Below are 20,335 nucleotides of genomic sequence, written 5' to 3'. Positions count from 1 at the left end.
CTGGTGGCTAAGGGTGCTGGCTCTGGCTGACCAGATCCTGGCCCCACTACTTAGGCAAGTTACTTTGAGCTCTCTGGATCTTTGCTAATCGATCACATGGGGATCTTAACATGTACTGTCACAGGGTCATCAGGGGAATTAGAAGAGACAGTTCATGAAGCTTAGCTCAAGGCTGGAATACCGTGAATGCTCCATAGATGTTAAGTTGCCCTGTGAGTGCCTACAGCAGCAGCAAAAGCAGCATAGCAGTGGGAAGGGGGTGCGGGGTGGGGAGGCTAGAGATGTGGAATAAGCAGAGCCCAAGGCCACATTTCAGGCAGAACACAATGAAGGCCTTACTTGAAACAATGGTGTGGGATGTATGTGGACCACACATAGGAAGAAGGAGCCAGACTTGGCGACATGTGGGGACAAGGAGGGGGAGATGTCTACAATGCCTCTTAGGTTTCTGTTGGGGAAGCTAGGTGTTGCAGTGCCACTGCTGGAGATGAGGACAAGAGGGTAAGAGGGGGAGGGAGCAGCCATCACGGTGGAGCCGATTTAATAGGTGTTCCAAAGAGTGGGACACATCAAGATTCAAAGAAATAACCCCCTGAATATAAAGATATTTGGGGGGTACTGGTCTGAACATTTCAAAGAGCCAAATTTGAGAAGAATGTATTTATGGGGCAGGTGGCAGCGGGGACACTTCTAAGGCGGGATGTCTATCATGCAGAGGTCACCATGGGGCTGGAGAAATTGGGTTGAACTCTCCCACAGCAAAGGGGCAGCTGATAGTAGTTCTGGAGATCTCTAAGTAACAGAGTAGAGGACAGTCCTTTAAGGATGAAAGATCAGAAGGGAACCAGCTACTGACCACCATGGAGTGCTTGGCCCTGACTGCTCACAGCCACCCCAGGAAGGAAGCAGACATCTGTGTTACAGCTGAGGAAGTGCCGGGGGATTAAACATGTTCAAGGTCAGTGGTGGAGCCTGAATCTGTGTGCAGTGGGACTCCGCAACACTTACTGTGGAACCGGCACAATCAGACTGCCCACTGGAGCCTGGCCTTTGGCGAGGACCCGGTAATGTTGCCCCCCACTGCCCACACCTGCCAGTCACTAGATCATGCTGAGGACTCCAAGTAATAGCATTAGGAAGGTGAGCCATGGGTTTTTCAGCAAGGCAGCAACGTCATTCAAGTGGATTATTCCAGCATTTGTGCTTCCAGAAGTAGGTCAGAGAGAGAATGTACAACAGGGGAATCAACTAGGTTAGGAAACTGTTATTGTGTTCTGGGAAAGAGGAAACAAGCTCTGGATGGAGTAGCAACTGTGAAAATGGAAGGAGAGAAGAAACCTGAGGGACCGAGTGGAGAAGGAATACAAGCATGGTTAGGCGTTATGGGGAGGCAAGAGAAAGGGAAGGAGAAAAAAAATGCCAATATCCCAAATCTGGAAGGAGACACTGAATTTTAAACTTTATCAAATGATAAGAGCTGTACATGTTTATTAGAAATAATTGGAAACAGAAGGACATGAAGAGGGACAATCACCTGCATGCCCTATACTAACGAAGTGACTGCTGTTAACATTTTGTGTCTTCTTCTAGTGTCTTCATAAGCATACATTTATACTCTAAAAAAATTGGAACTGTATGCCATGTATAATTTTGAACTTTAGTTTTTTTGCTTCATAGTGCTATTGCATATTCTTGGAAAACACCATTTTCTAATGGAGACCACCAGTTTTGAGACATACCAACCTTAAATCGCCTCACACAGCTAGCATTTTAGATCTGGTTATTAAGCAGGCAAGCAACAAACTAAATTAGAAATATTACAGTATTTAAAACTATAAATATTATACATGGGCATTGTAGTGTCAGGAAAAATCAAAAAGGTATAAGAAGGAAAATAATCATCTACAATCCCACTGCCCAGAGAGACTCCTGTCCACATTTTGGCATATACAAGAATAGATTTTATAGTTTTAATATTTTTATACACTGGTGTTTTTCACTTAGCATCTATATCATGACTAAATTTATTCTCAGTGCATTCTACCATACTTATGGTCAATAATCCTTTTTATGGTGAGGGAACTTTTCCCATCTAGGACAAGTGTCTCAGTGAACATTTTGACAAGAAAAATATAAAAATGTCCCATTTTAACAAGCCTTGGGCACCTGGGTGGCTCAGTCGGTTGAACGTCCAACTTCGGCTCAGGTCATGATCTCGTAGTTCACAAGTTCAAGCCTCGCATTGGGCTCTGTGCTGACAACTCAGAGCCTGGAGCCTGCTTCAGATTCTGTGTTTCCATCTCTCTCTGCCCCACCCCTGCTCATGCTCTGTCTCTTTCTCTCTCAAAAATAAATAAATAAATAAATAAATAAATAAATAAATAAATAAATAAATAAATAAATAAAAACATTAAAAAAATAAAGAAACAAAAAAACAAGAAAACAAGCCTTGACATGAAGTTGTTCTGCGGTTGTCCATAGAACTCAAACCTTCCCCTAATCCCATGCCAAGCACAAAATGTCCTTCCAATCTTTCACCTAAATATGTAATTTGAAAATTACTGAACAACCCATCACCCTATATTTATTTTTAAGAGTACAGGCCAAAGATAGAAAGTCAGAAGTGAAAGTCCCTATAACCTGCTCTGCGTTTTTTCCCCCTTATTTAGATTTGGTGCATATTCTTCCAGACTCTTCTGACACCATAGGTAAAGCTTTGTGAGTTATACAAATAAGGCTGTTAGCTATTTGCCTTCTTCACCTCATTTATTGTCAGTACTTACAGATCTGTTTTGTGATAACAGCTTTGGTATTACTCTATACTATGTCCTGTCATAATTTATTAAACCAACCTATTATTACATATGTAGGGTATCTCCAGTTTTTACTTATAAAATAAAAGTAAAATGGGCAAAACAACTCCCCCTCCACCCCACCCTGCTTTGCTTGTGGAATGTAAACTGGTGCAGCTGCTGTGGAAAACAGTTTGACAGTTCCTCTGAAAGCTGAACAGAGTTGTCACCATATGACCCAACAAATGCACTCCCAGGTATATGCCCCTGAAAACTGAAAACACATGTTCACATAAAAACTCCTACATGAATGTTTGTAGTAGCATTTAAGCCCAAAGTGTCAACAACTCAAACCCATCAACAAATGGGTTTATTTGTTGATCAACAAACAAACAATATATGGTATGCCCATATAGTAGAATGTTATTTGGCAATAAAAAAGAATGAAATCAGGGGCGCGTGTGTGGCTCAGTTGGTTGTGTGACCAACTTCGGCTCAGGTCATGATCTTACAGTTTGTGAGTTTGGGCCCCACATCGGGCTCTGTGCTGACTGCTCAGAGCCTGGAGGCTGCTTCAGATTCTGTGTCTCCCTCTCTCTCTGCTCTTGCCTCTGCTCAGGCTCTGTCTCTGTCTCTCTCTCTCTCAAAAATAAACATTAAAAAATTAAAGAATGAAATTCTGTTACAGGCTGCAACATGGATGAACCTTGAAAACATGCTAAGTGAAATAAGCCAGACACAAAAGGCCACTTACTGTGACTCCAATTATATGAAATGTCCAGGATAGGCAAATCCATACAGACGGGGAAGGTAGATTAAAGGTTACCAGTAAGTGGGAGGAGGGGAGAATTGGGAGTGACTGCTTAATGTGTAAGGGGTTTCTTGTCTGGGGTGATGGAAATGCTCTGGAATTAGATAATGCACATCCTTGCATATATACTGAGAACCACTGAAATGGATGCTTCGCAATGCTCATTTTTGTGTGCGTTATCTCATTACAAATTGTTAAAATATTTTTAACGTTTATTAATTTTTGAGAGACAGAGGGAACAGAACCTGAGTGGGGGAAGGGCAGAGAGAGAGGGAGACAGAATCCGAAGCAGGATCCAGGCTCTGAACTGTCAGCACAGAGCCCGACACGGGGCTCAAACTCACTGACCACAAGATCATGACCTGAACCAAAGTTGGACACTCAACAGACTGAGCCACCCAGGGGGCCCCAAGATTATTATTTTTAATACAAGACTTTGAATAGACCCTTCACGAATGCAGACATTCATATGGTCCATAAACATATAAGAGGCACTCAATATCATTAGTCATCAAAGAAATGCAAATGAAAACCACACTGCTATACCAGTACTTACCCACTGGAATACCTAAAATTTAAAAGACTGACAACTCAAAGTGTGGCCAAGGGTGTGGAGAACTGGACCCTTTTCCTTGTTGGTGGGAGTATAAACTGGTACAACCTCTTTGGAAAACTGGTTGATAGGACCTACTAAAGCTATACATAATCTGTGAGCTGGCAATTCTACTCCTGGATATACATTCATCAGAAACAAATACTTATATCCTCAAAAAAATGAATAAGGATGTCATAGCAGCTTTATCCAGAATAGCCCCATGGAAAAACCCAAATGTTCATCGACAGACCGGATAAAACTGTGATATGCAATAAAGAAGAAGAAAGCTCTGATGCACATGACAGTGTGGATATAGCTCACAGATGTGACTATATAACATTTGTATTAAAACCTTCCTATTCCATAAGCTGCGTTCTGAGGCTTATGTTCACATGCAAAGTGTTACTTGGATCCATTTTTAAAACAGATTATATGACTTTACAGATGCCTAACTTTTTCCCCCTGGATGCCAGCACGAAATATATTTTTAAAACAAAACACCTTCCTAGTATTTCAAAAGAAACACATGCAGGTTGTAGAACAATTAGAAAAGGCAGATTAACCCCCCAACCCCCCCTTACCTGTGCTCCTACCTCCCAGAAATCCCACCTAACACCTTGGTGTGTGCACATAGGAACACTTTCGGAGCGTGTGGGAGAGCCTGCATATATGTGAGTACATACATACCTTCCAGAGAGTCAACACTTGGAGCGACCAGCTGAGGAGTCAGTCAGACCTGCAGCTCCAAGGGGAAGGTGCCGAAGCAGAAGCCTCACCTCTAATCTCCTTATCTGGGTGTTGAGACTCAGCAGCTTTGTCCCTTCCCACGGGCACGCACTGCCGATGGCATCCTTCTGCTCATCCGCACCAGATGCCTTCAGAACCTCCGCTGACCTGTGTCTCGGGCTCAGTTCTCTGGCCTCCGCAGGAGGCAGATGTGGCAGCTTTGCCCCTCACGAATCCATTTCCCGCTCCACTGAGCAACCCTAACATTCCCCTGTGACTGTTACCAGCGCCTCCTGCCTTCTCAGTCCTCAGCCCACCAGCACGTCTTCATTTTGGCTATCCTTCCCACCTTCAGCTTTGTGGGACTGAGCAGGATGTGGGATGAGTGCCCCTCTCCCGTCTCCATGCATAAAGTTTTCAGCCTCTGAAGGTCCGCTTGTCTTGTTCCCAAACAAGATCTACTCCTGCTCAAGGCTGACCAGCCTCTCCCCTCCAATCCTGCTGCCTCTAATAGGACCTTGCTCCTGCAGCCCTGTCCCATCTCACCAGCATCAAGATGAGCAGTGGAACGAGTAAGATGTGGACAAGCTCTCCAGGAGCGCACAGGGTAGCAAAGGAGATGGGCAATGTTACTGGCTTCTATAGCCCAGGGCGAGTGCTGTAAAGCAGGCAAGAACCCTGACTTGTGGGAACCGAAAAGGAAGGGTGATGGGCTCCTGTGGCCTAGGGAAGATGGGGAGAGGAGAAGGGGCATGGAGAAGGTCACAAGTGCACATCAGAAACCCACTCACGTCTCTGCCAAGTGTCCCCTCCTTCTCTCACTGTCTGGGAGCCCATGGAGGCACAGCCTGAGGCAGGACTTATGGCACATTTACTTCCCTTCTAAAAACATTTATATACTTTTTAAAAAAGTTATTTTGAGAGAGAGACAGAGAGAGAGAGAGAAACCCAAGCAGGCTCCACCTTGTCACCAAGTCCTACATGGGGCTCCAACCCACAAACTGTGAGATCATGACCTGAGCCTAAACCAAGAGTCGGACACTTAACTGACTGAGCCACCCGGGTATCCCAACTGTTTATACACATTTTATGAGAAATTATGAATCTATAAAGATCCCAGCATCTTTAAGTGTACAACCCTTGAAGAAAAGCATAAACCTCGTGCACGTAAGACAAATGTAGTCTCCCAGCAATTAAAAAAAACCTGACCCAACTCATTTGGTAATTTATTTTATTGATTAAAACATTTAAAAGTTCTACTTTTTCATTTCTTCATATACAATGTATCTAAAAGAACTAAATCATTTATAATATGAAAAGGCATTGTTACATATTGATAGGGTGATGTTGCTTCATAATCATGTATTATCACTCCTAAGACATAGACCTGTGGGACAGAACCACAGCTCGTGCCTGTGAGTCTGTCAGAGACCGGAGGGCTGGTTGGATTCTTGGAATGGGCCACACGCCACAGGCTAGCAGTGCAACATCACGTGCTCTGAAGGAAGGAATGAGAACGTCTGGGGGGACAAGGGATGGTTGGTTTTCATGAAACTTGGGAAATACTGGTTTCTCAACAGGAAGAACTAACATAATTCTTCAGTTTTTTTTTATGGGAAAATTTAAAAACATTTGAATGCTGAAAAGAGAGAGAAAACCAATTAGGTTGCCTTTTAAACTTAGTTTTTAGAGAAGCTGTTGCACAAACGATATTGAACAATGAAAAACATATGGCCAATATGTTGGCAGATAAAACATAAAGAAATGTTCTTTCAGAAGAGGTGGTAAATGCCCTGGCAATTAATTTTAATAATATATTTGTTTTAGGTAGATATATATATATATATAAAACACTTCACGTGATTCATTTCAGACTGAATATTTGCCTAAAAACTAGAGGGCTCTTAAATAATAAATATTTTTTCATGCAGGAGCATTTTTAGTGAAAGTCAGTGAACCCCACCCCACCCACCCTGGGCAGGAGGCATGGGCTGACAGGAATTTCGACAGGGCATTGTGGCCAAATGGGATTATTTCCTGGAAGACTCAGCTCTGGAACCCACTCGCGGCTTCATAAATATACCTGGGCTTCACATGAACATTAGTAAACTTAGGGGGCACTGTGTCCCCAGATCATACTCCCTTTGAGGGGAGTCCTGTCACAAAACAGATCTAGACAAGAGGCACCTGGAAGAAAACATGGAAAACAGATCTAGACAAGAGGCACCTGGAAGAAAACATGGGCCTACGAGGAATTCCAGTAAAAGCTGGCTGTGATTCAGAAGGTAGACATGGCCTTTCCAACCGCAGCTGGTGTGTGTTAACTCTTACAAAATGACAGTGGCAGCACCATCACAGGGAACAAGAGAAGATGTGGCCCATCTTGGAGAATTCTTCTTTGCTTCTTTACATCACATTCCAAAGCATTTCCAGTTCCAATTAACAACCACATCCCTCATATTTGACCTTCATTTGGCTTCTGAGGGAAACATACATTTCCTGTCCTTTCTCCTGCTATAATCTATTGAGAAAACCTAGCTTAAAACTGCTGGGGATCTGGATCATTTCCAGAGCATGTGGAGAGGGGGTAAAAGGAAAGGTAACCTGAAAGAGATATTTTGTATCCAACATCAGCTGTGATGAATCCTCCCGGCTATTTAGGAGAGCCTGAAATAAGAACCAGAAGAAAAATGAATAAGGAAACCAGTGCATTCTGCTTTATGACTATTTAGAAGTCTAGAGTAAGGAAAACACAACTCCAGCTTCACTGAAAAGCTCCTTTCAAAATCATGTGAGAGAATACACAAAAGACTATTTTAACAACACAATACCATGGTGACATGGTCTATGCAGGATTTCCAGTCGCTCTCATGAATATTTACTTAAGTGCTCTGTTTCACCTCAGAAGTTAATTTCCCACAGGATGGAATGACTGTAAATGGATCTGTTTTCTATTCTTATCCACTCTTGTGGCATAATTCTAAACCCAAACATGAGTAGATCTCACAGATTAAGTCTTATAGCAGTTATCCTTCTTTTTAGTTCAGTAGTTTGTGAACTTTTTGTCTAAAGACCCCTTTAAATTCTTTTTATTTTTAAGTTTACTTTTGGGGCATCTGGGTGGCTCAGTTGGTTAAGTGGCCGACTTTGGCTCAGGTCATGATCTCGCAGTTCATGGGTTTGAGCCCTGCATCGGGCTCTGTGCTGACAGCTCAGAGCCTGGAGCCTGCTTCGGATTCTGTATCTCCCTCTCTTTCTGCCCCTCCCTGCCCTGCTCTCTCTCTCTCTCTCAAAATTAAATAAACATTATAAATTTAAAAAAAAAATAAAGTGTACTTTTATTATTATTATTATTATTATTAAGTAGCCTACATGGCCAGCATGGAGCCCAATATGGGGCTTGAACTCATCACCCTGAGATCAAGACATGAACTGAGATCAAGAGTTGAACACTTAACTGTGCCACCCAGGTGCCCCAAGACCCCTTATACCCTTTAAAGATTATTGAGGACCCTAAAGAGCTTTGGGTATGTAGGTATAGCTATTGATATTTACCATATTAGTAATTAAAATACTTCAAAATATTAAATCATTAAAATAAAAAGACAAACCCAATGCATGTAAACATGTATTGAAAAATAACTATTTTTGAAAACAAAAAAATTTAGTAGGAGGCAGTATTGTTTTATATTTTTGTAAATCTTTTTAATGCCTGACATGATATGACAGGTGGAAACTTGTATCCACTTCTACCTTAAATCCATAGTGACATGTTATTTTGGATGAAGTCTATAAGGAAAAGCGTGCCTCACACATACATATTTAGAAAAAAGAAGACTTTGCAGACTCACTGAAAGGGTCTCCAGAATGCCCAGGATCCTTGAACTAAACTTTGAGAACTGATGTGCTAGTTGATTGGGAAAGAAACTTTAGGGATTTAAATAAGAAAAAAATGGGTATACAAGACTCTGTTTCCATTCAGGCTCTGCTCTCTTGTACAGACTGATAAGAAGACTGTTAATAAACAAGACATCCTGAAGGAACATAGCAGCTGAGTGGTGATTTTGGTGTTTTCATTCCCTTCCCACTGAGGCTAAAATGGGTTCTGAAAACAGGGGTATTTGACAGAGAAAATTCCTGCTGCTTTTGCTAAGTGCCTTTCATTTGCATGTTTGGTAAATGTGCTTTAATCTTAGATTTCTATAACCGTAATTCAATATCAATTTCTTTTTCTTTTTTTTATTTTAGAGAAAGAAAGAGTGCAAGTAGGGGAGAGGGGCATAGGGAGAGAGAGAGGGATAATCTTAAGCAGACCCCACTCAGTGCAGAGCCCAAAGCGGGGCTCCATCCCATGACCCAGGTATCATGACCAGAGCCGAAATCAAGAGTCAGATGCCCAACCGACTGAGTCACCCAGGCACTCCTCAATATCAATTTCTTATACTGAAAATTAAAAGGCACATCCCTTGGAGAAACGGGAACCCTCTTACACTGTTGGTGGGAATGCACACTGGTTGCAGCCACTCTGGAAGACAGTGTGGAGGTTCCTCAAAAAATTAAAAATAGATCTACCCTATGACCCAGCAATAGCACAGCTAGGAATTTACCCAAGGGATACAGGAGTGCTGATGCATAGGGGCACTTGTACCCCAATGTTCATAGCAGCACTTTCAACAATAGCCAAATTATGGAAAGGGCCTAAATGTCCATCAACTGATGAATGGATAAAGAAATTGTGAAAAGAGAAGTTAGAGTGGGAGAGAGCCAAAGCATGAGACTGTTAAAAACTGAGAACAAACTGAGGGCTGATGGGGGGTGGGAGGGAGAGGAGGGTGGGTGATGGGTATTGAAGAGGGCATCTTTTGGGATGAGCACTGGGTGTTGTATGGAAACCAATTTGACAATAAATTTTATATATTAAAAAAAAAGGAAACAAAATAAACCAAAAAAAATTGTGGTTTATATACACAATGGAATACTACATGGCAATGAGAAAGAATGAAATACGGCCTTTTGCAGCAATGTGGATGGAACTGGAGAGTGTTATGCTAAGTGAAATAAGTCATACAGAGAAAGACAGTTACCATATGTTTTCACTCTTATGTGGATCCTGAGAAACTTAACATGGGGGAGGGGAAGGAAAGAAAAAGTTAGGGAGGGAGCCAAACCATAAGAGACTCTTAAAAACTGAGAATAAACTGAGGGTTGATGCAGGGTGGGAAGGATGGAAGGGTGGGTGATGGGTATTGAGGAGGGCACCTGTTGGGATGAGCACTGGGTGTTGTATGGAAACCAATTTGACAATAAATTTCATATTAAAAAAAATAAAAAAATAAAAATATGAACCAAAAAAAAAAAAAAAGAAGATGTGGTCTATATACACAATGGGATATCACACGGCAATGAGAAATAATGAAATCTGGCCATTTGTAGCAACGTGGATGGAACTGGAGAGTATTGTGCTAAGTGAAATAAGTCAGGCAGAGAAAGACAGATACCATATGTTTTCACTCTTATGTGGATCCTGAGAAACTCAATAGAAGACCAGCGGGGAGGGGAAGGGGGAAAAAAAGTTACAGAGAGGGAAGGAGGCAAACCATAAGAGACTTCTTAAATACTGAGAACAAACTGAGGGTTGATGGGGGGTGGGGAAAGTGGGTGATGGGCATTAAGGAGGGCACCTGTTGGGGCGAGCACTGGGTGTTGTAGGGAAACCAATTTGACAATCAATTATAGTTAATATAAAAAATAAGGAAATAAAAAATATAAGGCACATGCTTAAGAATCATACCTGTACTTTGCGAACGAAGGATGGAGTCACTCTTTTCTCGAAGTCATCTATAGGTGTGTATGAATTAAGGATTTTTATGATCTGCGAACAGCACATAAGATGGTGTTAGACCATGAAAAAGGACAAGTCTGTCCATGAAATAATGATTCAATGGTTTGGGAACCGTTGGGAACCACACATAGTTCTTTAACATTGTAATTTGGCTCTAGGAACCATGTGCTCCAGCCTCCTTCCTTACTGCCCCCCATTCTCCATACATACACATCTGTGTTTTGTGGGCAGGGAATGCACTTCTGTGTTTTAAAGTTCTAAGTTAGTATTAAATAAATGTTTTTTAGATAAGATGGTGGTCCATGGAAGATACATCTCCTCAAAGAGCACACAGAGCCTCAGATACACCCTATCGCTGGCTAAGCCAGAAAGGGGGACATCAATGACATGATTTGGTAGTGAAGATCAGGGACACACTCTGTAAATGTGGTCACCTGCACAGCAGACAGTGAGGTACAGCGTTCGTAGATCTCCTTGGCATCGCTGTCTGTGGTCTTCTTGACCTGAAGCAACCAGGCTGCCTGAGAGAGAGGCTCCAAAGTTTCCTTAGCCAAGCTGTTCTGCAAATTCTTATCTTTAAGCCATTCTTCTAAGTAGCTGATGTTGCACCTGGAGTAAAAGCCAGAGAAACAGACAAGAGTGGGTGATCCATTGAGAACACATCAGAGTAGGGTGCTGAATCCCCTAGTGTGTACTGAGAGGGTCCCCAAGTTCACTGACAGCCTTAGGACCACAGTCCAGCAGTTTCTTCATTTGTAACATGAGGGGGTTGGACCAGATGATCAGCTCTCATGACCCATGGTTCTAAGGATCTTGATGGTCTGGGGTGAGGGGCCATACCACTTATAAACTTTGGGGAAAATCTGAGCAAAAAGCAGCAATTGTAATAATTTATAAAGTAATCTATTAAAATACCCTTAATAATGGATTTGAAAATCTACTAAAGGAAAAAACCATAGTGATATTTGAAGACTTACATTGGTATAAAAAACTCATTTCTTTTCCTAAGTTGGCAGAAAATTTTCAGTTGGTAGAAGGCTTTAATTCAGTCCACTGGGGTTTTTATTCTTGTTTCTATGAGTAATTATCATAAGTTTATGAATTAAGAGGCATGGGTTTTAGTCCCACCAATCTACTGTGTGAACTTGGAAAGTTACTCAACCTCTCTGGGTAAATGAGAATGTTGAGAACCCTCATATACTGTTGGTAGGAATGTAAAATGCCATAGCTGCTAAGAAAAATAGTTCGGCAGTTCCTCAAAATGTTAAACATAGAACTGCCATATGACCCAGCAACTCTACTTCTAATACTCAAGAGAACTGAAAGCACGTCCATATAAAACACTGCACAAATGTTCACTGCAGCATTATTTATAATAGCCAAAAAATGAAAACAACCCAAACGTCCACCAACTGATGGATACACAAATTGTGGTATGTCCATACAATGGAATAGTATTCAGCAATAAAAAGGAATGAAGTAGTGATACATGTGGTCACATGGATGAGTGGTGAAAACTTTACGCTAAGTGCAAGAAGCCAGTTACAATAGACATCACATTTGGGGCACATGGGTGGCTCACTTGGTTAAGCATCTGACTCTTGGTTTCAGCTAAGGTCATGATTTCACAGTCTGTGAGTTCGAGCCCCATGTCAGGCTCTGTGTTGACAGTGAAAAGCCTGCTTGATATTCTCTCTCTCTCTCTCTCTCTCTCTCTCTCTGCTCATCCCTCACTTGCACTGTCTCTGTATCTCTCAAAATAAATAAATACCCTTAAAAATATCTAAAAGAAAAGATATCACATTTTATGATTCCATTTACAAAAGTGTCCAGGACAGGCAAACCTATAGGGAAAGAAAATATATTTGTGGCTGCCTAGGCTGAGGGAGGGGGTACTGGGGAGGTGGGATGTGGTAGGGGATAAGAGTGATTGCTAATAGGTATAAGGTTTCTTTATAAAGTGATGGAAATATTTTAAAATCACATTATGGTGATGTTTGCACAACTCTGTAAATATACCAAAAACCATTGAACTATATGGGTATGGTTTACAGAACAGATAAACTTCACAGCGTGTAAATTATCTGTCAGTGAAGCTGTTTTAAAAAATCGACTGGGGACACCTGGCTGGCTCAGTTGGAGGAATATGTGACTCTTGATGTCAAGACCATGGGTTCATGCCCCACATTTGGTGGAGAGATTACTTAAATAAATAAACTTTAAAAAATGAGTTTTGAACTACGTGATCTCTAAGGTCATTTCTAGCTCTGACCTTTTAAATTAGCAACTCCCTATGTGGGTCTTTGATTATAACACTGGGACAACAATGCTGAATTGAAGTATTCCATAGGGATGTAATGAGTATGAGATACCATCTCTTACACTGGTTTCCCCCTTTTTTGCACTGTCAATTTTGCCCCACTAGTTTGAGTCCTTATTACAATACATTCCTATTGGGCCTCTCATCTTGTCCCTTCTAATCCATTCTATTTGGTCCTGCTACAGTACTTCCTTAATCTGGATGTTGAGCATGTTAATTCTCTCACTTAAAAATCAGTGGTGGAGGGGCACCTGGGTGGTTCAGGGGGTTAAGTGTCCGACTTTGGCTCAGGTCATGATCTCACTGTTCGTGAGTTCAAGCCCTGTGTTGGGCTCTGTGCTGACAGCTCAGAGCCTGCAACCTGCTTCGGATTCTGCGTCTCCCTTTCTCCCTGCCACTCCTCTTCTCCCTCTCTCTTTCTCTCAAAAATAAATAAACATTAAAAAATTTAAAAAAAATCAGTGGTGGAATATGATACAGTAATTCCACTACTGGGTATTTACCCAAAGAAAATAAAAACACTAATTCAAAAAGATATATGCACCCCTATGTTTATTATAGCATTATTTAAAATAGTCAAGATATGGAAGCAACCCAGGTGTATATCTGGTCCATAGATGAATGAATAAAGAAGGTGTGGTATATATATACAATCAAATATTACTCGGCCATAAAAAATAATGAGATCTTGCCATTTGCAACAACATGGATGAACCTAGAGCTTATAATGCTAAGTGAAATAAGTCAAAGAAATACAAATAACATATGATTTCACCCAAATGTGGAGTTTAAGAAACAAAACAAAGGAAAAAAGAAGCAAAGAAAAAAAACCTCAGATTCTTAAATACAGAGAACAAACTGGTGGTTATCAGAGGGGAGGTGGGTGGGAGGATGGGCGAAACAGATTAAAGGAATTAATAGTAGACTTATCCTGATGAGTACTGAGTAATGTATAGAGTTGTTGAATCATTATATTGTATACCTGAAACTAATATAACACTCTATGTTAATTATACCTCAATTAAAAAAAAAGTGGGAGTGGGGGAGGGAATCAGTGGTGGAGTTCTGGTTCTTGGTAAGAGCACACTCCATTTTGCCCCTCCCAATGAATGCAGCTATAAAAGCTTGATGGAATGTCTTGAAGCAGCTATTTGATGACTCTGAAAGGTAAATAGTACCAGATGGATTGGGGAAGAAGACCAGTATTTGAGGTATTGCCAAATGGATAATCAGTTTACCAGTTTATTCCATCTGCTATTCATTAGCTTGACCTCAAAGAAGCCTGAAGCTCAGCAGTGGGTACTGATGACAACAAAGAGCTCCAGAAGGAGCCCTCTAGGTCTGGCTTGAGGGGCTGAAAAGAGGTGTGTTAAAGCTCCTGAGAGGGTGGAAATCCTCTCCTTTTACCTTCTTCTTTCACGTTTAAACCCCAATTTCATTGTGGTAGCAATGGTGGCAATGGAGTCCAGGAAGAAGCTAAAATTCTCAGGGAGAAAAATCTTCTCCAAATGGAGCAACTGTGGTTCATGAGAAAGGGGTGAACCCCCATTGTTCTATTCTGCCACCACTGAGCCTCAGATGAAGACATTTGCAGGAAGTACACCACACAGTGAGGTGAGTAAAGCCCCAGTTTTCTGTCTGGAGGACCAAAGAGGGATTTCCAGCAATCTGGAAAGTATCAGGGGTGATTTGGAGGAGGAGGAACTTGGGAAAGCAATCCCTTGAAATTGTTTATGAACTCCTTGGTACATTCCTCTGGGCTCATGCATGGATCTGATCCTCAACAGCACACATAGTTTGAAGACTAAACTATGAGACAGAGCACCATGCAAGTTTCAGACTGACCACTGTGTGTCACACATGAGACAGAACCAAACAGCATTACAAAGGCTTTGAAAACTGACGTGGGAAACACGAGCCACCAAGGATGGTCAGAACTTGCAAGTGAACTCAAATGGTGTGATTATCTGATAAAAATACCAACATTCTCCATAACAATGAAAGATTCAAAATCTCATAGTGTAATATTAAAAGTGTCCAGAATACAATTCAAAATTACTTGACATATGAAGAACCAGGAAAACCTCAATTTGCATCAAGTAAGACAATCAGCAGGTGTCAACTCTGAGATGATGCACACTTGGAATTATCTCACAAAGACTTTAAAGAAGCTATCGCAAAAATGCTCCAAAAAGTGAAGATGAACTATCTTGAAATAACTGGAAAGATAGAAAGTCTCAGAAAAGAAATAGAATGATATAAAGAAAAACCAAATGAAAATTTTAGAAGTGAAAAATCCAGTAACAAAAATAATTCTCTTAATAGGCTCAATAGCAAAATAGACATGGCAGAGGAAAGAATCTGTGAACTTGAAGGGGTCAATAGAGATTATTTAATCTAAAGAATATAAAGGGAAAAAAAACTGAAAAAATAAACAGAACCTTATGGACTCATGGGATAATAATGAAAGGTTTAACATTTGTGTTATTGAAGTTCCAGAGGAAAGGAGAAATTAAGATGCAGACAAAATATTTGAAGAAATGGCTTAAAATGTCTCAGATTTAGTGAGATATACAAGCCTACAGATTCAAAAAGCTCAGGGAATCTCAAAGAGATTCTTGGGAACCCCAAGAAATCCACACCTAGACACATCCTAAGTCTTTAAGTCCTAAGACACATACTTTAGGAAAGAAGGTGAAATGAAGGCATTTTCACGTGAAAGAAAACTAAGTATTGCCAGTGAACCTGCTGTACAAGGACCTACTGACAGAATTTCTTCAGACAGAAAGGAAATGATATTAACATGACATTTGGGGGAAAAAATAAGACTTGAAACATTAGGAATGAAGGAGTAACAGAAAAGGTAAATATGTGAGTAAATATAATAGGCAATTCTTCTATTGAGTTCCTTAAAATATTTTAGATGGTTTAAAATAAAAATTATAACATTATCCAGAACAGTTTTTGATTATGTATATATAATACATAAAACAACTATAACATAAAGTAGAAAGGGGAAAGGGGACTATGTGATGGTTAGCTTCCTACATTCCACTTGACATGGTTAAGATAATGATTCTCAATAGACTGAAGAAGTTAAGTATACATACTGTAATCCCTAGAACAAACTAAAAAACACAAAAAACATAAAAACACAAAAAGGAACCACTAAAAAACACAGTAGATAAATTTAAAACAGGTATTAAGGGGCGCCTGGGTGGCTCAGTCAATTAAGCGTCCAACTTCGGCTCAGGTCATGATCTCACAGCTTGTGAGTTCAAGCCCCGCATTGGGCTCTGTGCTAACAGCTCGGAGCCTGGAGCCTGCTTCAATTCTGTGTCTCCCTCTCCCTCTGCCCCTACCCTGCTTGTGCTCTCTGCCTCTCATAAATGAATGTTAAAAATATTAAAAAAAAATAAAAGGAGTATCAAAAATATTCAAAGAACCCAAGAGAAGGCAGAGAAAGGAAGTCAGAGAAATAAAAACCAAAGGAACAAATAGAAAATAATAAAATGGTAGACTTAAATCTAAACATATTAATAATTACATTAAATTGAACTGGCCTAAACACTCCAATTAAGAAGCACAGATTGTCAGACTTGCTTTAAAAAATCCAAAACTAAACCAAACAAGATCCAAATGTACACTGCCTATAAGAAAGTCACTTTAGGGGCACCTGGGTGGCTCAGTTGGTTGAGCGTCTGACTCTTGATTTCAGCTCAGGTCATGATCTCAGGGTCATGGGATCAGGCCCTGGGTCGGGCTCTGTGCTGAATGTGGAGCCTGCTTAGGATTCTCTCTCTCTCTCTCTCTCTCTCTCTCTCTCTCTCTCTCTCTCCCTCCCTCCCTCCCTCCCTCTGCCCCATTCCCCACTTTCACGCGTGCGCACGCACACACACACACACACTCTCTCTCTCTCAAATGAAAAAAGAAGTAAAGTAAGTCATTTCAAATATGACACAGGTAGGTTAAAAGTAAAAGGATGAAAAAAGATACACTATGAGAACACTAATCAAAAGAAAAAGTAGGCTTTCAGACAAAGTAGATTTCAGAGCAGAGAAGATTACCATTAGAGGGCTAAAGAAGGACCCTACATAATGTTAGGATGGTCAACTCACTAAGAAGACATTAAATATATGAAGCAAAAACTGACAAACTGAAGGAACATACAGATTCATAATTACAGATGGACTTCAACACTCCTCTCAGTAATCAACAGAAATAATACACAGAAAATCGGCAAGGATATAGAACTGAAAAACACCATCAACAAACTGGGTCAAATTGACATTTGTAGGACGTTCCACCCAAACACAGTAGAATATACATTCTTTTCAACGGTATGTGGAACATTCACAAAAACAGATCATTTTCTAGGCATAAAAGCAAATCTTCACAAATTTAAAAAGAATTGAAATCATACAAAGTTTTTTTAATGTAAAAATATTTGAAAGTTTTTATTTAACAAATAAACCTGGGCAATTCTCAAAGTGGGATGGTTAGTGACTCTGGTGTCTTAATCTATGATATATTTCAACCTGTGTGCATCTTGAGATTATTTTTTTATTATGATAAAAGACATATAATTTACCACCTTAACTTTAAAATTTTTTTAATGTTTATTTATTTTTGAGAGAGAGAGAGAGAGAGCGATAACAAGCAGAGGAGAGGCAGTGAGAGAGAAGGAGACAGAATCCCAGGCAAGCGCCACGGTGTCAGCACAGAGCCCAATGTGGGACTCGAACTCATGAACCATGAGATCATGATCTGAGCTGAAACCAAGAGGCAGATGCTTAACCAACTGAGCCACCCAGGCACCCCACCATCTTAACCATTTTTAAAAACCAAAAAAATTTTGTTAATGTTTATTTATTTTTGAGACAGATACAGAGCATGAATGGAGAGGGTCAGAGAGAGGGAGACATAGAATCTGAAGCAGGTTCCAGGCTCTGAGCTGTCAGCACAAAGCCCGACATGGGGCTCGAATCCATGAGCCATGAGATCATGATCTGAGCCAAAGCCGGACGCTTAACTGACTGAGCCACCCAGGCGCCCCATGAATTCATAGTTTAAAGCCTTCTGGAAAAAAAAAACACAAAAAAAACAACTTATGGTGGCTGCCACTGCTGAGGGACTAAAGCATGCACTGCTCACCCTGGAAAATGGCATTCTACTTATCTCTGTAACCAATCCGGCACTCCATTCAAAGGGAGCTATTAATACCTACCATCAGTTATCCTTTACTGAGGCCTGTGTTCATTCTTCTAAGTCTTGGTCTGCTGAAATTCTGCCTGTCCTTTCAGGCCCCAATCAATGCTTTTCATGTTCTTTGCAAATTCCCTCAGTACAGCAAGAAATGTATGTGCTTGGGCCACGTCATTCTGGTTCCTAACAGAACTGTCTCCACATGCTGTATGTTGGCTTTTATCAAAGATCACTGGGCAAAGCAGCCACGATGAAATTTGCTGTAAAAATGCTATTGTGGAGATTGTGAGATAAAGTTCCACATGAAATAGTATTTTTATATTTCATGACTAGGAACAAAAAAATAGGTACTAGGAAAATCTTTAAATCTTCCCTGAGCACATCAGCCTCACCATGCTCAACGAGACCAAAGAGCCGATGACAACATTTGCTTTTTGTCCTGCCAGCCGGAAAGCCCCCATGGGCTAGAAACAGTGTTCTAGCTACTCTGTCCACAGTTTACTATTTTTTTTCCTTTGGGTCTTGATTTTTTACCTGAATTCATGTATTATTATTTTGTTGCTTGTGTTTTCATTGTAAAGCCACCTCACATCCTTATGGGCCTTGCTATGGCAGTGGCTTAATAAATACCTGAATGAATGAATCCCTGTCAAATGCATGTGCTATTCAGAGCAACCTGCTCTAAAGGAATTACTTCCTGGATGTCCACTTTCGATTGGTGAAAGGAAAAAGCACTGAGCACCCATGGGGACAGAAGTTGCCTCTCCTCTGAACAGTTGTTACAGGACCTAGAGTCACGTGTCTTGCTTATGACCATCTTCACTCATGGAGAACCCACAGAAGGAATGACAACTGCTTAGTCAAGACTCTAATGAAACATTCAAGTTTATGTGTTCATAAAGTATTCATACTTTAAATAGGGTTGAATCCTACCTCAGAGACCTACAGGGCTTCTTCTTGGAGCTTGTGAAATAAACAGAACCCTTTCCTTTCTCAATGAAAAGAAAAAGATCCACAAAGACTAGTCTTTGGGAATATTCCTTCTTCTTTTTTTTAATGTTTATTTATTTATTTTGAGGGAGAGGGGGAAGGAGGAGCAGAGAGAGAGGGAGAGAGAATCCCAGGTAGGTTCTGTGCCATCAGTGTTGAGCCTGACATGGGGCTCAATCTTACAACCATGAGATTATGACCTCAACTGAAATCAAGAGTCAGATGTTCAACCGACTGAGTCACCCAGGTATCCCAGGAATACTCATTCTTATCTGAAAATCTCAACCTGGTATCATGGGAATTTGCCAGCTTGGTTTGAGGGGATGTCCAATTCCAAGTTTCATTAATGCTGAAAAGGTTTAATGGATGTCTCGTTTACTTCTTGGCTTAAGATGCTATCAACACGACCTCAGGCTTTCATGTCACACACAGGTATCAAATCCCTGTACACATTATAAAAAATCCTAAATATCTACACGATTTTGTGTGTTTTCTAATCATGTGACAGCATTAATTCAAACAGTAGCTCAGGGTTTGTGTTTCCTCAACTAAGAGATAAGTAAAGGTGGACACACCTCAAAAGTGATTACTATGTCCTCAGCCTGCTGGTCCTGCTGCTCCCAAAACAAACCTCTGCTAATCTAGACAGCGCTACCTACCAAAGCCTGGGGACCGGTCCTCCTCAATTCCAGCACTATGCCTTTGCCTGCCTCATTTCTCCTGCCTGGAATGTTCTTCTCCCTTTTTAAATCACTCAATGCACAGCTCTCAGGCTTAACTTTTCTGTCCTCAGTAATCTCTCTTCTCTGCAGCACTCGTTTGTGACTTAATCAGACTTGCCTTGAATTGTTATCTGGCTATTTTGAGTTTCTAGAGGGCAGGGATCAAACTGCTCTTTCCTTTGTTTCCTGTGTCCTCCATCAGGCAGTGCTATTCACAGAGGTGATGGTCAGTAAACACTGGCTGAGTGTATGATAAGCACCCAGGGCCAGGATTTAAAATCTACAATTACTAGTTGCTAGTCTTTAACCACTTAAGGCCCTGGGCCTGAGTG

The 20,335-nt window shown here is 40.9% G+C and overlaps 1 protein-coding gene across 1 annotated transcript in view; it reads right to left on the bottom strand.

Moving 5' to 3' along the window:
* Positions 1–6,149: 6,149 nt before the first annotated feature.
* MYO5C (myosin VC) overlaps positions 6,150–20,335 on the bottom strand; it is a 103,302-nt gene continuing 89,116 nt past the window's right edge. The window contains exons 39-41 of the mRNA XM_030318166.1: positions 11,201–11,375; positions 10,716–10,796; positions 6,150–7,591 (exon numbers count right to left, since the gene is read on the bottom strand). Of these exons, the coding sequence (XP_030174026.1) occupies positions 7,439–7,591; positions 10,716–10,796; positions 11,201–11,375 (409 nt within the window). The 3' untranslated portion in view covers positions 6,150–7,438. The remainder of the gene's footprint in view (positions 7,592–10,715; positions 10,797–11,200; positions 11,376–20,335) is intronic.

Source organism: Lynx canadensis, chromosome B3, assembly GCF_007474595.2.
Source record: "Lynx canadensis isolate LIC74 chromosome B3, mLynCan4.pri.v2, whole genome shotgun sequence".
Taxonomy (NCBI): Eukaryota; Metazoa; Chordata; class Mammalia; order Carnivora; family Felidae; genus Lynx; species Lynx canadensis.
Note: the sequence above shows the minus strand (reverse complement) of the source record. Positions and strands in the feature narration are given on the sequence as shown.